This window comes from Cavia porcellus, unplaced genomic scaffold (assembly GCF_034190915.1).
Source record: "Cavia porcellus strain 051 isolate PalLab524CR breed Dunkin Hartley unplaced genomic scaffold, mCavPor4.1 scaffold_19, whole genome shotgun sequence".
Taxonomy (NCBI): Eukaryota; Metazoa; Chordata; class Mammalia; order Rodentia; family Caviidae; genus Cavia; species Cavia porcellus.
In genome coordinates, this window is record NW_026947502.1 from 45101775 (window position 1) to 45120389 (window position 18615).

General features: G+C 43.8%; 1 protein-coding gene across 6 annotated transcripts in view; it reads left to right on the forward strand.

Annotated features, from left to right (window-relative positions):
• The first annotated feature begins 593 nt into the window (after nucleotides 1-593).
• The window catches only part of Trappc9 (trafficking protein particle complex subunit 9), a 703342-nt gene continuing 685320 nt past the window's right edge, over nucleotides 594-18615 (forward strand). For 4 of the 6 annotated variants that reach the window (XM_063231022.1, XM_063231023.1, XM_063231024.1 and 1 more), the window contains exons 1-6: nucleotides 594-713; nucleotides 3772-3870; nucleotides 4729-4854; nucleotides 6474-7067; nucleotides 15956-16101; nucleotides 17483-17611. In XM_063231022.1, coding sequence (XP_063087092.1) covers nucleotides 4823-4854; nucleotides 6474-7067; nucleotides 15956-16101; nucleotides 17483-17611 — 901 coding nt within the window. In that variant the 5' untranslated portion in view covers nucleotides 594-713; nucleotides 3772-3870; nucleotides 4729-4822. Of the gene's footprint in view, nucleotides 714-3771; nucleotides 3871-4728; nucleotides 4855-6473; nucleotides 7068-8919; nucleotides 9021-15955; nucleotides 16102-17482; nucleotides 17612-18615 lie in introns of those variants that run through there. The other 2 variants (XM_063231026.1, XM_063231027.1) reach the window with 2 other exon arrangements.

Sequence of the window (18615 nt, forward strand, 5' to 3'; positions counted from 1 at the left end):
GTCCCCCAAGTCTGAAGTGCTGTTTATTGTACTAGTGAAGCACAGAATCTGCTTTGCTCCATGCCAGGTTCTATCCTCTATCTGGTGCCACCTCCCAAACCCTGCTGCCCTGCAGATAAAGCACTCCGGGAGACACCAACACCACACATGCCTCAGTTTTCCAACTTGTAAAAGAGAAAAAGTCAGTGGGGCTCTAAACCTCGCGAGTGTCACAAAGACCAGCTCGGAGAGTAGCCTACTTGAGAGGGGTTTGCAGACAGCCTCCAATCAGGGTGCTGGTAAAATCTGAGTAGGTTTTCAGGGCTTAGTGACCGACCTCCCTGGGACCAAAAGCTTTTCTTTCCATCTCTGCGCCCGGCCCTCTTTCTTTCTTTTCCCTTCCCGGTGTGTCCCTTTCCAGGCTCTCCATTTTTCTGTTTCTCTTCAGGTCTCTCCCTTCTTCCACTTCCTTTTCTCTTCTTCTGCTAGCCCCTCCCTCTATTCCTAGGTCTCCAGACTCCCTTCCTAACTCCTCCCTTCCTCGTTTTCCCGGCGTCTCTTGGAAAACCCGGAGCGGATTACCCACTGGGACGGGCTTCGGCGCATGCGCAGTACGGCGCCGGCTCTGCCAGTCGGAAGCGCCCGCCTGAGCTGGGGGAGCGGCCGCCGAGGCTGCTCTCCTTGCTGCCCGCCAGGCCGTTGGCTCTTGCTCCGAGCCCGGAGCCACGGGCTCTGTAAGTGCAGTGTGGAGGGCTCCTGGTCGGGGCGCCGAGCCGGCGCGGGGTGGGCCGTGTGTGGCGGCGGGCAGTCGCTGCGCGCCCCGCCGAGGGGCTCGCCCACCCTCGCCTGTCCCGGCGGGTCTGCCCGCCTCTCCCCGGGGCCGCCTGCCGCGCCCAGAGTTCGCTCCGCACTCGTGCGGCCCTGTTTCCTTGCCTGGCCACCCGGTGACACCTGTGCAGGACCGGGGTGCACCAGCTGGGACCCGGGCCGCACCTGTCCCACACCAGCGCACACCTGGTCCCTCGGGCCCCGCCTTCGCGCTCTGGAGTTCGCCGCGGGCCAATCGCGCTTTCGGACTCCCCGCGAAGTAGGCAGCGTCACGCCCCTCGCACGGGCCACTGCGACCCGGGGCCCCTTCTCGCCCTGCCCCAGCTCCTGGAGGCGGGTCGTACCATCTCAGCTAGCCGTAGCAGGCTCCGACCCGCGGGAGGCCGCTTTCGCGTGAGAACCCCAACTCCCAGTGAAGTCTGCAAGAAGAAATGTCAACATCGCGCTGGCCTTTCTGCTTCTCAGTTCTCCAGCGCCTCCACCCCCTCTTAACTTTTAAGTTTGCTTTCTCGTGTTAGGATGCCGTGTGTATAGTCTTTCCCTGTCTGCAGAGAGGGATTAAAAGTCCAAAAGCAGGACTCTGTTTAATTCAAAATAAGCTGAAGGTGTGAGGCCGGGACATGCCCCTTTAGCTACTGGTGGTTTTTTTTTTTTTTTTTTTTTTTTTTTAAGTAGAACTTATATCTACTTCTTTGCCCAGCCTTGTTTGTTAAAACGAAATAATAGCACCAGGGGCATTGAAGACCCAGGAATCTTGCAGTCCTAGAGATCTGGCAAGGTTTTGTTTTGGTGGGTTTTTTAAAAAAAAATTGTAAGGCAAACTACAGGGGAAAATAATTGTCAGGTTTTTAAAAAAATTTTTGGGGCTGGGGATTTAGCTCAGCGGCATAAGCACCTGCCTTGCAAGCAGGCAGTCGGGAGTTCGATCCCCGGTACCGATAAAAAAAAATTTTCAACTTTATTCAGACATTGTTCACCTACCAGAAAATGCACTTGTTTAAAGTGTACTGTTCATGAATTTTGACAATTGTGCAACCTTTAGTTTCAGAACATTTTTCATCAGCCCAGAAAGAAACTTACTACCAGCTGTCTCTCCTCATTTCTTCCACCTTCTGAACAGTGGCAGCCACTGATTCACTTTCTCTTCCCATGGATGTGCATAGACTGTGCATTTCATATTAGTGGAATTGTACAGCATGTGTTTTGGCGTCGGCTTCATTCATTTGGCTTTCAATCCATGTTGTACTTGCCTTCATGCTTCGTGGCCTTTTATGGCTAAATAATACTCCATAGTCTGGGTAGACCACATTTTGTGGAACTATTGGACATTTGTGTTGTTTCCCCATTTTGGCTATTATTTACTGAGGCAGAGTTCCAGTCTGGCCTCAAATTTGTAATCCTCCTGTTTCAGCCTCCCAGAGTGCTGAGATTACAAACATACTACCATACTTGGCTTTTTTTGGTTACATGTGAGTAATACTGTTATGCACATTTGTGTACAAGTGTTTGGTGTGGATACATATTTTCAGATTTCTTGGATATATATATATATATATGAAGAGGATATTGATTTCCTGGTAATTGTATTGTCACTTTTTTGAGAAACAACCAAGTTGAAGCAATATAGGGTTTTTGGTTTTTTGGTTTTTTTTTTTTTTTTTTTGGTCTTTTTGAGATGGTCTTGCTATGCAGTTCAGGTTGGCCTTGAACTCACTTTGTAGTCCAGGCTAGTCTCGAATTTGCAACGATCCTCCTGTCTCAGTCTCCCAAGTGCTGGGATTACAGGCGTGAGCTACTATGCCTGGCTGAGGCAATATAGTTTTGATGTTTTAGTATGTGCACTAGATTTGTCAGACACCACAGTTACCTTAGTGTACACTGAGCCCCAGCTTATTGTCCCCAGAAGAAGGCAGTGGAGAACAGGACTGGAGCCCAAGTGGCAGTTTGCTACTGAAGACCTGGAGATGAACAGGCGATCCATTGAGCCTCAGTCACCTATAAGACTGAAGATACAATGTGCCTTTGTTAGGATTGTTGTGAAGCCTAAATTTACAGTGAGCTGTAACCAGTGCAGAATACTTCTTTGCACACCTTCAATAGAATATTGTTTTTTTTTCTGGGTTAGAGGCATAATTTAAATCTGGGCAAAAGTTCACCAGTAGTTTCCTCTGATTCTAAGCAGCTTCGGGGAAGGCTGTTGCTGAGGTTCACTGCAGGGAATGGGGGTGACCCCTTCTGTCCTTCTAAGTGCCCAACTAGAAGTAAGAGGGACCAGAAGAGCTGTTGGATCCTACAAAGTTTAGACTTTGTAGGCTGGTAAAATCCCAAAAGCTCGACTGACAGTCCATAACTGAGTTTTCTATTTTTATTTTTGCCCAGATAGGATTATTGAAAACAGCCACTACCTACTTTATAAAGTAGGATTTTTTCTGGAACTAGGGTAACACTATGTTTCCCAGGCTGGTCTTGAACTCCTGGGCTTATGTGATCCTTTGCTCTCAGGCTCCAAGTGCTGGGCCTATAGGTTGTTTGCCATCATTTCCAGGTAAGAATGTTTTAACAGCAAAAAGTGAGGAAGTTCAGAATGAAAAGAAAAATATGATAATAGTTAATATTTTTAAAGCACTTTTTTGGAAGGGGGAGGTGACAAGGTCTCACTTTGTGGTACAGCTGGCCTTGAACTCACTGTGTAGTCCAGGCTGGCCTCAAACCTGCTGTGATCCCCCTGCCTCAGCCTCCTGAGTACTGGGATATAAGGCACTTATTTCTTTTTTTTTTTTTTTTTTTTTTTTTTTTTTTTTGTCTTTTTCGTTTTTATCGGTACCAGGGATCGAACTCACGACTGCTTGCTTGCAAGGCAGGCGCTTATGCCGCTGAGCTAAATCCCCAGCCGCAAGGCACTTATTTCGTTCAATTTAGTTTTGTGGAAAGCTAATTTTTTTTTTGTTTTTCATTTTTCTTTAGATGAGAAGAATTCAACACTTTCATCTTCCGACCTGTGTCCAAGGCCCATTGCCTACCTGTCTTCGGGCAGAACTACATCACTGGCACGCCTGAGCTTTTGTGAGTCTTCATTTGTTGCTCATTGGAGTAGGGCACTGTAGGAGTAGCAGCATAAATCTACTGATAGATGAAAGACTGAGACTGAAACTGACCAGGCTGCTGAATGTTGGACTGGGAGCGCATGGAAGTCTGAGTTTCTTCTTCTTTCTCCTCTTCCTCTTCCTTTTTTTATTCAAGGAATTGAACTTAGGACTTTGTACTTGCCAGGCAGTCACTTGTGCCCCTGAACTAAATCTCCTGCCTGACTTTATTCTTTTTTTCTTAACTTTTGAGAGTTTTTTGAAAAATATTTTAAATATGTAATATTTCAACATAAAAGTCCAATATATAATATTAGAAACATTTTTAACTTCAAATTCTTAGAAACATGCTGTACAGTGTTGAGCACAGGCCGCGTGTCCCCATATTTACCGTCCACTTTTAGAAGTAGGATGTGGCTGGTGCTTTTGAAGCCTGCTTTTTCCCTCTTTGCCACCCAAGTGCCACTACCTAAATTTCTATTTTTGTTGTGGTTTTACCATACATGTAAATGTCCCTAAATAATACATTGTTTAGGGTCATCTCCTTACTGCTGCCTCATGGTATTCTCTGTTTTTGACACATATAAGTAGATATGTACTGTTTATATTAATATATAACTTAGTGGGATTTTTTTTTGTCCTTGGTCATCATGATTTTGAGATTCATCCCTGATCCTGCAGTGTAGCTATAGGGCATTCATTTTCACCATTTATACTATTTCATTGTGTTAGAAGACCACTGTTCACTCAGCCATTCCTTTGTTGATGGACATATGTGTTATTTCTGGTTCTTGTTTCTGTGCACCTCTGTTAATTTCACCTGCCATTTCTATGCCAGGTTTCCCCTAGGAGGAATTTGTAGGCCTGGGAAATGCACATACTCACCTTTATAAAACACCAGCTGATTCCAAAGTGGATATACTCTGTTCTGTATGTCAAATTGGAGAGTCCCTTTGATCTACAGGTTTGCAGACACTTCTTTTTCATACTTAAAATTTCTTGTTCACCTGTGTTTATAGAAGCAGTATTCAAAATGGCCAAAAGTAGAAGCAACTCAAGTGTTTATCGATGGGTGAACAAAACTGTGGTTCCTCCATATAATGACTTATTATTCAGCTTTAAAAGAGAGGGCATTCTCATATGTGCTGTGACATGGAAGGAGCTTAATGACTTTCTATTAAGTGAAATAAGATGATTACAAAGGGATAAGTAGTGGAATCAAATTCATAGCAACAGAAAGAGTGGTGGTTGCCAGGAGCTGTAATGGGTAGGGATGGGGAGTTAGTGGTTAGTGGGCACGGAGTTGCGGTGTTACACAGTGAGAAGTTCTGGAGATGGGTGGTGGTGATGGGGCTACAATAATGTGAATGTACCTCCTTATAGAACTGAACACTTGGAAATGTAAATTTTATATATATTTACTACAGTAACAATGTTTTTGTCAAGCTAGTGAGTGTGAAATAGTTTTATTAGGGGATTTTAGTTACCCTTTTCCTAGATGCCATTGAGGTGAGCATGTTTTTGTGCACATTTTCCCTATTTTGCTTTCCTCATCAGAGGTGTCTGTTGTAATATTTGCCTGTATTCTGATTGGCTTATGTAACTTTCTTCTTTCAGCACTGTCAGTTGAAGTCAGAGCTTTGCACATATTAGATAAATGCTTTACTATGCTGCTGCATCCATATTTCTATATTTCTTTCTTACTCATGGATTGCCTGTCACGCTGATGCCATTTATTGGAGAGTCTGTCATGCCAAATTTTCTTGTATGTGAGGGTCTGATTCTGAGCTTGATTACATTCATTTGATGAAATTATCTCTGTGCAAATACTATGGGGACTGTAGCCTTTTTTCTAGTCTTTTATTCTTTTTACAGTTTTATTGAGCTATAACACGTATCATTCAGCTCCCCAACTTGAATGTACAAGACAGTGGCTTTAAGTGTATTCACAGAGCAAGCTGTACAACCATACCATAATCAGTTTAGAACATTTTTGTAATTCTACAAAGGACCCCATACTTCACGAGTAATTCTACTTGGATGCTGTCTTGTGGGATAAATAATCCTTCTTGGTGGGGAAACCTCAGGAGTTTCTTAGCTACTCTTGATTATAAATTGGCTTGTTATATTCTGTCAAAAATCAGGTAGGAATTCTAGTCAGAATTGCATTGAATGCATATACCAAATGGGGATAGTTAACATCTTTATGATATTAACTCTTTGTGTCCATGACTATATCTGAGACCTTGGCTTCTTACCTGTGCAAAGCCTGGCACATTGTGAAGTGTTCACTAAGTGTTCAGTATATGAAAGATGAGGTTCTGTACATGGTTGGTTTCAAATGTGGCCTCTCTCAGAGGAGAAAAGTAGGTTTCACTGAAATTGCACAAATCACTATGGCCGTGTAGAGTGGTAGCTGGTATAGAACTGTGAGCTCCAGCTTGTGGGTTGCTGTTGGGTGGGCACTGGAGTTCTCTGCTTATTGCTGCTGATGGGGTAACATTGTTGGTTTTGTATCCCAGTGTAAACAAACCATAGTCAGAACTGAGCTTCTCAAAGTACAGTTTTTTTCCCTTTGAACAGGGACTTCAGGATGAGTGTCCCTGACTACATGCAGTGTGCTGAGGACCACCAGACCCTTCTGGTGGTGGTGCAGCCTGTGGGCATTGTTTCTGAGGAGAACTTCTTCAAGATCTACAAGAGGATCTGCTCTGTGAGTCAGCTCAGTATGCGGGATTCACAGCGGGCCCTCTTCATCCGCTACCGGCACCACTATCCGCCAGAGAATAATGAGTGGGGTGACTTCCAGACTCACCGCAAGGTCGTGGGCCTCATCACCATCACCGACTGCTTCTCTGCCAAGGACTGGCCGCAGACCTTTGAGAAGTTCCACATGCAGAAGGAGATCTACGGCTCCACACTCTATGATTCTCGGCTCTTCGTCTTTGGGCTGCAGGGAGAAGTGGCTGAGCAGCCGCGTCCTGATGTCGCCTTTTACCCTAGCTATGAGGACTGCGACTCTGTGGAGAAGCGCATTGAGGATTTCATTGAGTCCCTCTTCATCGTGCTGGAGTCCAAGCGTCTGGACAGAGCCACAGACAAGTCAGGGGACAAGATTCCACTTCTCTGTGTCCCCTTTGAGAAAAAGGACTTTGTGGGTCTGGACACCGATAGTAGGTAAGCTTACCTAAAGACTGCTGCTCCTTGGCTTGGTTGCTTGGGTTGCATTCTTCCCTAGGAAGAATGGCAGATGGTAGAGATTCATTACAGCAAGAAGTAGAGAGATATTGTCCATTGGATTTTAAAATCAGTGACTTTAAAACAGGCCTGGTTTTTGGATAAGAGATGCCCTTAGGGTCTGTGCACATACTCACACCCCACTGTCAGAGGGCCTTTTGGTGGCAGAGGCTGCTGCTGCTGCTGTCCAGTATGACAGCCATAGCCACTTGTGACTTTTGATCACCAGAACAAGGCTACTGTGAGTGATGTGCTGTGCATAAAATGCACTCACAATTTTGAGATTTACTACTGAAAAATGAACATAAAATACCTTTCTAATGTTTTTTTTTATACTGATCATACACATTAAATGAGCTGTATTTTTAAATCTTTTATTCATTCACAAATACTTCTGAAAATATGGTAACTAGAGACTTAAATTTCCTTAAGTGGCTTGTGCTTTGTTCCTACTTGGCAGGGCTGTCAGAGAGCAGTTTGAAAGCTTTTATTGTCTCATCACTTTGATTTATAGATGAGATGCTAAATCTGGAGAGGTAAGAACTAGGTCCCAGGTGAGCCAGGAGCAGAGGCCAAGTCCAAGTGGGCACTTTGCAGGTACTGGGCCACTTTCTCATCTGAGAACCACAGTGATGTCAGGAACACACCCAAGCATTTCCTGCAGAGCTAACTTGTACATATGAGAAGTATGTTCATCCTCTGTGTTCCCAGAAGTGCGTACCCCTCTGTGTTGGGCAGAGCAGGGCAAGGTAAATCTTCACACCTTCCCTGCTGTGAAGTCAGATCTTTTCAACTCAGACTTGTACATTAGCTCCTTTTGCCATTTCTTCTGCTCTCTGCTTGCTGCCCTGTTTCATTGTCTTGCCATTGTGGCTGTCCAGCAGCCGTGGAAAGGTACATGTTTTGGCGGCAGCTTTGCAAAGAGGAGGTCCCTCATGTGTCAGAGAAGTTTTGTCTTCAAAACTGGCTCTTCCACTCTTCAGTTCTTTCCGTAGCCTGCAGCCTGCAAGATCAGCCACGTGACTCAGCCTCCTTTACCATGATGAAACAACTGGCTTAAGCCACTCAGGCAGCTTAGGAGGGCCATACCCTAACCCTTTGGCCAGTGCCTTTTTCCTTTGCTACCCAAGGCAGCAGGGAAAATTTTAAGCCATTAACTTCCACCAGCCATTGCCAGCATTTTATGTCTTTTGAGATCTACACTCACAATTCTACAAGAGTCACAGAGTTGGTTGGGTGCATTACTTCTCAACGTGGTAGCTGGAAAAAATTGGCCCTTATTTGTCAAGAGTCACCATGTGCTGGGCTCTCCTTTGTGCCCTGGAGACATAGCAGGTAGCAAAATGTCATTTTGTGACGTGCCCGCTCTGGCACTTCTAAACACTCCATTATCCTTTGAATTTCAATATGAAAATAGCACCAATGAACTCCAATGACAGTCATTCTCCTCTGAACACTGTTGTTACTGTCCCCCCTCATGTTCTCTTAAGTTTTCAAGCAGTGATTGGTTAGAGAATCTCCCTCTGAGCTGTACCTTTCACTAGGAAAGAGGAACTGTATGACTTGAGATATAATTGCATTTTGTGGCGTGGTGGGAAATGTCTGGAGATAAGTCCAGTTTGGCTTGGCACACTGACCTTTCTGTGCCAGACTCTGACAGGTAACTCCACCTTTGGTTCCAGATCCCCCATGGGACTGGGTGTGGGTGTGTTTCAATTAAAAGCTCACTGTGCCCCCTGCTCATCAGAACCATGGTCTGTTCTTGAACATGTAGTGTTGTTGCTATCAAAATTATTTTTGTTACTGTATGTTTCTAATTTTGCTTGTTCCTTTCTTTTTTTTCCTTTTTTTTCTACCATACCGCCCTGTGAGTGTGTTGTTGGGTCTGAAAAGGTAGGCTGTGAATGTACTGCTTTAACAATAGTTAGATTTCCCCACGTGCTGCCTTTTCATAGCCTTCCTTGCTTTAGAAAAACTTACTGCTGCCTAGATCCATGTGTTGTCTGGGTAATGTGTTAATTTTTGATTTTAGCTTTTTGACCCAGTGGTGTTTGAAATTTGTTAAAATACTCTGCTGGGGGACCCTGTCTGGTCTTTAGTATTTAGTGACAATGAGCCTTTTAAATTTTTTGTTTTGTTTTGAGTGAGATGCCAACTGATTTAGGTGGCTGCAGAGGAATTTTTCATGGATTTTTTTTGGGGGGGGGTGGGGAGTCAAAAGCCCTTGTGCATGCCATGCAAGTGCTCTACCACTGAGCTGCACCTCTAGCACTGTTCTCTAGGCTTCAAAAAGGAACATATCAGGCATGTGATTGCTGGCTGCGGCTGCATGATGGGCATGATATGGAGCAGCACTGGTGCAGGCATGTGCTGGGAACTGGGGGCTGCTGGAGGAGTGCCTGCCTGCCTTTCTTTTGCTTTGCAGAAACTTTTCCCATAAAGATTCCATATTCTAAGTCTTCCACCCTTTTTTATGAGGACTCAATAGCAACTTTTCTAAGTATCAGGAAAAGATGACCTTCTACATAGCTAGTTCTCTTGGATCTTGTGGTCACAGAACCTCACCAACCACAGTTTCCTCTCTGCCTTCACCAGATAGAGTGTCCTTCTACAGCTGCTCTGCTGGTCCCCACACCCCAGACAAAGGAGCTGATTGCATTGGTGGAGGCTAACATGCATCACTGATGGTGCATCATGCACTTGCCTTACTGATATAGAACCTTCAGCTCCCATGGCCGGTCCTGCAGGACAGTCTTCAGCTGACCTGGGCCCTGAATCCCGATTCCCCTTCTCTGAAGTGACAGGCCTGCATTCTGTGTACGGCTGCTACAACATGCTTCTCTAGCGCTGTGTGTATTCTCTAGTGCTCTGGCTCCAGTGCACATGTTTTCAGTCTTCATTTGCTCTGTCTCCGTTGAAATAGGCTGGACTTTCTGCAAGATTTCCTTGCATTCTATGGTAGAAGCCAAAAGAGAAATGAGTGTAGCAAGGAGAGGGAGTCAGAGCTGTCCAAATGGAACATGTAGTGCAGAGATAAGAGCAGGGCACAGTCCTGTGTTGGCTGCAGGACCTTCCTATCAAATGGGCCCGCCTCTGGCAAGCATGTCCTTAAAGCTGTCACCCAAGAGCTCTTTGAGAACATCAGACCTTCAAGCTCAAACCACAGAGAAGTGTGAATCCCTGTCTCGGGCCATTCTCTGAGCCTCCTGTGAAAGGGACAAGTGCCCTTTCTAAGTGACCTGTGCAGGAGGGACTCCCTTCCTTAGTGAGGACTCGAGTGGTTCAGCACACATTTATTGGGCACTTGCTATGTATTGTGTTAGGTCCCAGGTATCCAACTGAGGTGTATTATAGAGAGGGAAGAGAGGAGATGAAGTATAATACTCAAGTGTCTGACTTGAATATCTGGACCCATTCTGGGCTGCTGGTTGCTGTGAGGAGAACTGTCCCGTGTATGTGGGAGTCCAAGTGGAGAGGTCATGAGGTGGTTGGATTTGAACTTGGAGCTCAGGTGTAGGGAAGTTGTATTTAGCCTGTGTTTAAACCCAACATGTAGGTGATCTGATTGGGGACATTGCAGACTGATGCATGTGAAGAGTCCGTGCTTCTCCCTATTATAAGCCAGCCCTGCCTAGGAAGTTGAGGAGCCCAGAGTAGGGAGGGTGGTAACTCATTTGGAGAAGTTTAGGCTATCAGGAGCAAATGCCATGTGCCCTGAAAGTGTTGGTCTTAGAGAGAGAAAGGAGTCTAAGGAACTTCAGTGGACAGATTGGAACATTAGAAAGAGCTCTGGCAGGGGACTGGGGTTGAGGAGTGGTGAGCCTGTGTGGGAGTTGTAAAAGACAGAGTCATCCTTGAGGGAGAGAAACAGTGGGAGCAGAGTTGGAGTCCTCAGCCAGAGGTACTGTCCTTTCCACAGATCGAAGGAGAGAGATGATGGGGAATAGAGAGGAGGGCTGTTGGGCAGGTCTGGGATGATCTTTTCCTCTATAATAGACTTCAAGAAATAAGCCCCAGTAAGTTAGGAAGGGTACTTCGGAGCATGTGGTTCTTTTTTGATCTTTCTAAGTGTAAGGCACAATATTGTGTGGGTGCAGAGATGAATAGAATAGTCTTTCAGAAGCACAGTACTTCCTGAGAGTAGAATACAAGCCTAACAGGAATCAGCATAACTATGTCAAGCAACAGTTAGCTATCCTACTTGAAAACTTCATTTATGCCATCAGTGCCATGAGAGGTGAGTAGTGGCTGGCCCAGGGGCAGAGCAGTAGGCATTCTCAGAGAAGCTGAGTAATTAGTCCAGTAGCACATAGTTAGTCAATGATGGGGCAGGATTTAAAGGCAGACTTGTTAGACTTTAAAGGCCCACTAAGTTCATGTGGTCCCCATTATACTTGGAACCATAAAGTAGATTTCTCTCCATACATGCTCAAGTTCTAATTCATGAGGCCCAGATTTCTTTGATGGTGTCTTATTTTTCTTGTTGCTGGGACAAATTACCAACATTCAAAATGAAAAGGGGGGAAAGATTTGTTTAGTTCACGGTTTGTAGAGGTTTCAGTCCATAATGGTCTAGTTCTAAGGCAGGGTGGCTTTGCAGTGAATAGTTCATGGCACCCACAAGACATCAAAAACAACAAGGGAGAATGAGAAGCCTCTTTCTGTTCCTTATATTGTATCCAGTCTACTGGGATTAGGGTGGTGCCCATGCAATTAGTAGACTGATGCAGCAGTCACCCACCTTGAATCCCAGGACATTTACTCCCAGCATTGTACTATGAATCAATCACATACTCTGTTTTCAGCCACCTCTGAAAAATCACTATGACCTCATGAGGCTTTGGGAGGACATCTAGACTCAAACCATAAAAGGTGATCAAGTGGCATGGAAGCATTGCACACCCCAGAGAGAGAGGTATCTTATTTTACTTTTGTAAGGATGTGACTGCAGGCGCGCAAAATATGCGCATGAGGAAAATAGAATGCAGACACTATTGTGCTTTGAAGGGGGTGCCGCTGGGGATTGAACTCACAGCCTTGTGCATTGCTCAGCACACACTCTACCTCTGAGCTGTACTGCCAGCTCTGCTTTTTCACTTTTAGTGGAAAATTCTCAGTTCTTCCTTCTTTCAGTAGAAAGTAACAAGAGCTTCAGGTTAAGCCTAAATTTCTCTGAGATAGGGTGTTGTTTTAATATGTGACTTTAGCATAAAAAAGTTTAGAGGCAGCAAATCAACACTGATGATTTGTCTTCAGTTCTTCATTAGGCTACATGCAGTATCAGTTAATGGCCTACAGTAAGCATCTGAAATTGAGTATAAAACACTGCATTTAAAACTTCCTTTTTAGTGCTCTCACACAACTTAGGATTGTCTGCTTTGGATCTTCAGCTGTGCTGCCTGAGCAGCTGGTGGGATATTTATTTGATTATGTGTAGATGATGTACACAATCAAAAAGTTTCTGTACACATAAGATTTCCTCATGCAAAATCATGAGCATTGCCTGGTATCTATGCAAAGATTTCTAAATCTGTGTAATGCTCCCCTTACCAAAATGAGTTTGCCTTTCTCAAAGTTCCCTTGAATTTGAATATATAAATTACTTTGCATGGAAATTGGTTAGAGGACTGAAACACCAAGGTCGTATAAGTAGCACCAAAATCATGAAAAATACTAAACATTTTCTCTTTTATCTAATCAGATCATAAAAATTGTACAGTCTATATCAGTGAACATTTTGGAACGTTCAGTGATACAAATAGCCCTCTGTGGCATGTGTGTGGTAGGTTTGCCACCACTGGATTATATCTCTAGTTGGATTTTCCTGTTTTGTTTTATTATTTTTGTCAGTGCTGGATATTAACTCCAAGGGCTTGCATGCTAGGCAGGCATTCTCTCTGAGCCGTACTCTCGGACTCTGATTCAGTGTTAATTGATGTTCTGTGCACAGAGTTGTGCTTTGAGCCACCTGGAGGTGCTGTGTGGTATGTGCTTGCTCTGACTTCTAGAAGTGATGTCTTTCTCTTCATCTGTGCACTGTCAGGCCTTTGCCTGTGACTTAGTGTAAATGTATTTTAGACTGCTGTTATTGGAGGATTACCAGGTTCTTACTCATTTTCTATTAATTCTTAATTCCAGTTCTTTTAACGGTTTATTACTTATGAGGATAATGAAACAACAAGAGATACTCTGAGGTACTGAGAGGATGCTCAAGTTTCTATGCCTAAGACCTACTGCTTATAGCTTTCAGTTTCACTATTAGTTTTACAATTTATAATGCATTCAAGATGTATTTTTATATTTGAATTTTGTATTAGCTTTAAATTTATTTCCACTGTGGCTGCATGCTATGCAGTCTCAGTCTCAGTCTCTCTCTCTCTCTCTCCCTCTTTCTCTCTCTCTCTCTCTGTCTCTCTCTCTCTCTCCGCTGGGGATTAAAGCCAGAGCTTTATGCTAGGTAATCAGTGAGCTGCATCCCTAGCCCTGTTTTCTTTTAATTTTTTTGTGGTATTGGGAAATGAACCAGAGTCTCATGCATGCTAGGAAAGTGCTCTGCCACTGAGCTGCCTCCTCAGCCCTTTTATTTTAGGTTTTTTTGAGACATGGTTTTAGTAAATTGGCCAGGTTGGCCCTGAACTTACGATTCTCCTCCTCAGCCTCATGAGATTACAGGCATGTAGCACCACATTGAGTTCTTCCTAAAAACTTTATTAGCTGGGCATGGTGGTGCACACCTGTAATCCTAGTGTTCTGGAGGCTGAGACAGGAGAATTGCTGTGAATTCAAGGCCAGTTTAGACTATGTACTGAGGTTGTTTAAAAAAAAATTTTAGTGAAAAAAAGATGTTTATTTAGCTCACTAAAGTTTTCTTTTTAACATTGTTTCTTGTATGTTTTTCCTGTGAAGCAAGTCTTTGCCTAGGGAATGAAGTCTATTTAAGAAGTCAAATTCAGCTGTTGAGCCAGTGTAAAGATAGTATTGTCCACTTGTATACACATACTGAAGGTTGGCAGTTGTGTTGCTGGAGGAGGAAAGTATCCATTTGGATGCTGAATTCCTCGCCTATTATACCTGGGAAGTGAGCATGACTTCAGGAGTAAGAGTCCTGGCCTGTGTGTGTGTGTGTGTATAGATATAGATATATATTTTTTAAACTTGCAATCCTTTTTTTAACTTTAAAAAGCAAAACAGAAAAAAGGATAAAAATGTGATAGAGCTTCAAAAAAATAGGAAATTAACACTAGTTAATATGTTGCATGTTGTTGGGAGTAGTTGTTCAGGTTACAAGATTTAGGCATGATTTTTCCTTTCTTCCTTTTCTCCTTTCCCCTATCCCAGTTATTCTTTCCTTTTGAGCATTTTCTTCCCCTTTCATTATCACAATACCTATTGTGCATTTTAGATCTTATTATTCTTTCAGTTTTTTTTATACTAAGGAGACAATATGTATTTACTAGTGGGAGTTTGATTTATTCCACTTAGGAGTATTGTCTCCAGTTGCCACTATTTACCTATGACAGCCTCAAGATTATTCTTCTTTATAGCTGAATAATACTCCATTGTATAATTTTATCCATTACTTGGTTGACGAGCATTTGGGTTGTTTCCCGGATTTAGCTATTACACATTGTGCTGCTGTAAACATGGGTGCACACATGTCACTGTGGCATGACTTAGGGAATCCTCAGAAGGGTCTGAAGCTGGCGAGTGACACCATCAGCTCTGGGCTTTGAAAGGCCCCTCCGGCCGTGTGTGTGCAAGGTGGTACTGTGTGGAGAGAGCCAGAGAGAGCAGGTGGGAGGCTGGTATGGTGGCTGTGTCTGGTCAGGACCTGGGGGTAATGCAAGGGCTTGTTTGCGGGGCCATCCCGGCACTGTGTGTGGCCGGAGTGAAAACTAATGAAGGCTGGTGTGGTTCCAGTCTGCCTCAGCTTCACATAAGACTTGTGAAGCAGCATCTGGAACAGAAAGGTTAAACTTCGGGGTAGCCAAAGACTCTGTTGAACTTGGTATAGAGTTAGGTCTGGTGGATTTTATACTTTGTCCTGAGATCTGTCAATCATATTCACTTAATTAGGACTGTCACACTTTCCAGATGCCCCTGGGAGGCGTTTTTGATACTGCAATTTTTGGTGCAAGAATAGTTAATACAGCTGTTATTTTTCTTCTAAAATAATATCTTTTAATAATTTTAATCAAAATATTAGGATTGTTTTCAAGTGACAAAGGTTTAGGCTTGGCTGTTTTGGTTTTCGGGTTGTTACGGTATTGGAAACCTTTGCATCATTATTTAATAGCATGTTCTTGCCAATATTTAAACAGCTGCAGTGAGCATCCTGGGTCCACCCCGAAAGCTTTATTGAAGTTTGCTCTGAAATTGTGGTGATAAAGCTCCTATTATAGCCAAGTGCTTGGCTAATAGTATGCAGCATAGCTCTCTTCATAAAATAATACTAGTTTCAAAATTAAGAAAGAAGATAATTGATTTTTTTCGAAAGCTGAAATGAACTTTTGTTGTGTTAATGTTGTAACTAAAAAATTCAGAAAAGGGAATCCTATGGTAATATTGTCTAAGTGAAATATATGATAAAAGTCTGATATACCTGTTACCCTTAAAAAGCCATGTGCAAGTAAAAGTTTGAAGTCAGGCTCCCTCTGGCTAACGTTACTGGCATTGTTTGTTGCTGGCTTTCAGTTTTAGAGCCCAAACCTGCCTTCTTAGTGTTTTTTTGGTGGGAGGGATGGGTAGGGAGAAAATTGAATAATGTTGCGTTTAGGGTGGGAGTCCTGTAGCAATAATGATGCATTTCCATTGTGTTTTGTTTTTAGACATTACAAGAAGCGGTGCCAAGGACGCATGCGGAAGCACGTGGGGGATTTGTGCCTCCAGGCTGGAATGCTGCAAGACTCTTTGGTGCACTACCACATGTCAGTAGAGCTGCTCCGCTCTGTGAATGACTTTCTATGGCTTGGGGGTAAGGACAGCTGATGAAGTTGATCAGATATGTCATTGTTTCAGCAGGAAAAAGGAGTCTTTAAAAAGGGCAGTGATCTAGGCATGGTGTTGCACATCTGTAATATCCGTATTCTGGGAGGCTGAGGCAGGAGGACTGCAAATTTGAGCCCAGCCTCGGCAACTTAGTGACTTAGATAGAGTGGACCCTGTCTCAAAATAGAATAAAGGTCTGGAGATGAGGCTCAGTGCAAATGCCCCAGGTTTAATCCTCAGTTGGGTGGGAGTGGGGGATAAGAAGGGATGAGGGAGGGAAAGTGGCCAGCCTGTGTAGGTTGCTGTGACGATGGTCCCTTGTCACTCCCTAACCTTGTCTGCTGCATTTTCTGCAGCCTTCCTGAGTTGTGTCCCCTGAGCTTCCTCCCCTGTGTACACCTTCACCCCTCCACTCATCCTTCCAAACTTGGGCCATCGGATGATGAATAAATAAACAAAATGTGCTGTGTACATAGACTCGGAATGTTATTCAGACAGAAAAATGAATGGAATACTGGTATTGCTGCGACGTGGGTAGACTTTGAAAAACATTTTCCTGAGGCTACATGATGTATGATTTTATTTCTATGAAAGGTCCACAACAGCCAGACAGAAGCATGCAGGAGGTCAGTGTTGCCATGGGCTGGGAAGAGAGGGAGTGATTCATTGTGGCAGGCTCATTTTTGGGGTGAGAATCTGGCACCAGATAGTAGTGAGGGTTGTATAACTGTGAATATGTATAAAACTGCCAAATTATACACTTTAAGTGGATAAATTTTACCATATGTGAATTATATCCCATTTTTAAACTGAAAGCGAACAAACCAGAAAGCCTATCTGAAAGAACAGCCTCTTCTGACTCACTATGCAGACGGGTAGAGCTAGTACCCTCTCCGTCAGGGAGCTGGTGTTTGGTCTGGAAATGTATGTGGCACATAGGGTGCTTGGGGTGGAAAGGTGTCCTGGTCCTGCTTTGGTGGTCTTGCTTTTAGATATTTTCAATCTAGACAATTTTCTGCCCCATATCCATAACTCCAGAACCTGGCGCTGTACCTGCCATGTGGTGTTTGTAAAAATGCTGCATTGGGAAGAAAATAACAGTGTGGAGGGTGTTTTGCCTGTGCACTCAGGTCCTTGGTAAGGCATAGGACTTTCTGAATTTTCTATGGTATGAGTTCTGCTATGGGCCTGTGAAAGCTAGGTGGCAAGTTTCTGTGGGTAACAAAACTATTGATCTTTTATGTTTGGTTTGTTTTGGGAAAAAATGGGTGTTTGCAAAATACCCAGATGTTCAAGTCATTGTTTTAGGTATCCGGTTTGAGCTAATCATGGAACCTACTTCTTTTTTTCTTCTTCTTACTGTTCAGCTGCCTTGGAAGGGCTGTGCTCAGCTTCCGTCATTTACCACTATCCTGGTGGCACAGGTGGTAAGAGCCGGGCTCTGAGGCTTCAGGGCAGCTCCCTTCCTGCTGAAGCAGCCAACAGACATCGACCAGGTGAGTGTTGCTTTTTCCTTGCCTTATGCTTATGGACAGCTTTTTTTCTTTTTTAAATAGGAGGAATTCATTGCTTTGGCTAGGCCTGAATGAGTGAATAAAGTGTAAAATCTGTTGAAATCTTGCGTATGAGACACTCCCTGCTTTTTTCTTATCCACTATGTTGACTGCTGTTGATGGCTTACAGCGATCAGTTGTTTTTGGATCCTTGGGTGAATTGACTTGAGGACCTGTGTCTGGGCCTTTTTCAGCATTTCTACAAACTGGGTAAAGCTGGTTTCCGAAGTGAGTTTTAACAGCTGATGTAAGACTTGGGGTGGTTTCTTATTGCATTGGTTAGTAAGTTTCCCATAATGAATGAGGTTTGATTAGCTTATGTTTGTTAGCAGCAATGAAGAGTGAAAAACTTTGGCAGAACTTGAACCTTTTGCATCTTAAACGAATGAACTTGTCTTTAGTAGTAGTCAGGGACACAGTTGTCATGTTGCATAGGTCACTAACATAATGAAGAATGGAGAGTACAAGACCCCAAACAAAACTTCTAAGTATTTTTGATCTATGAGATTTTTTTAGACATCCTGTCCAATGAGTAAACCCACATTTTCCTCCTGGAGAGAAAGAAAGGGTAGTTTGTGTGTGTTGGATGGAGACACTTGGGTTTCTTTTCCCCTGAATTATATTACCCTCTATTGTCAGCAAGGAAAGCAGAGGGCCTTAGTGGATGAGGGACTGTGGCATGCCATCTGGATCCAGGTGCCCTCCATATGCAGCTACGAGATGAAGCCATAATGATCTCTGAAGATGTGTCATTGAGGAAAGCTCTGTTGGTGATTTCTGAGGGGAAGGGAAGCAGCTTGAGAGGCAGTGTTGAGTGTGAAGGTTTGAGAGAGGAATGTCTGCTCAGTGCCTCCTGGCTTTGGTCTCCTTTGAGACCCTGCCTGTTGTGAGCCACCCACTTTACTCCTTGTGGTCACAACTGCTGTCCCTGGATGGCACTGCAGCCT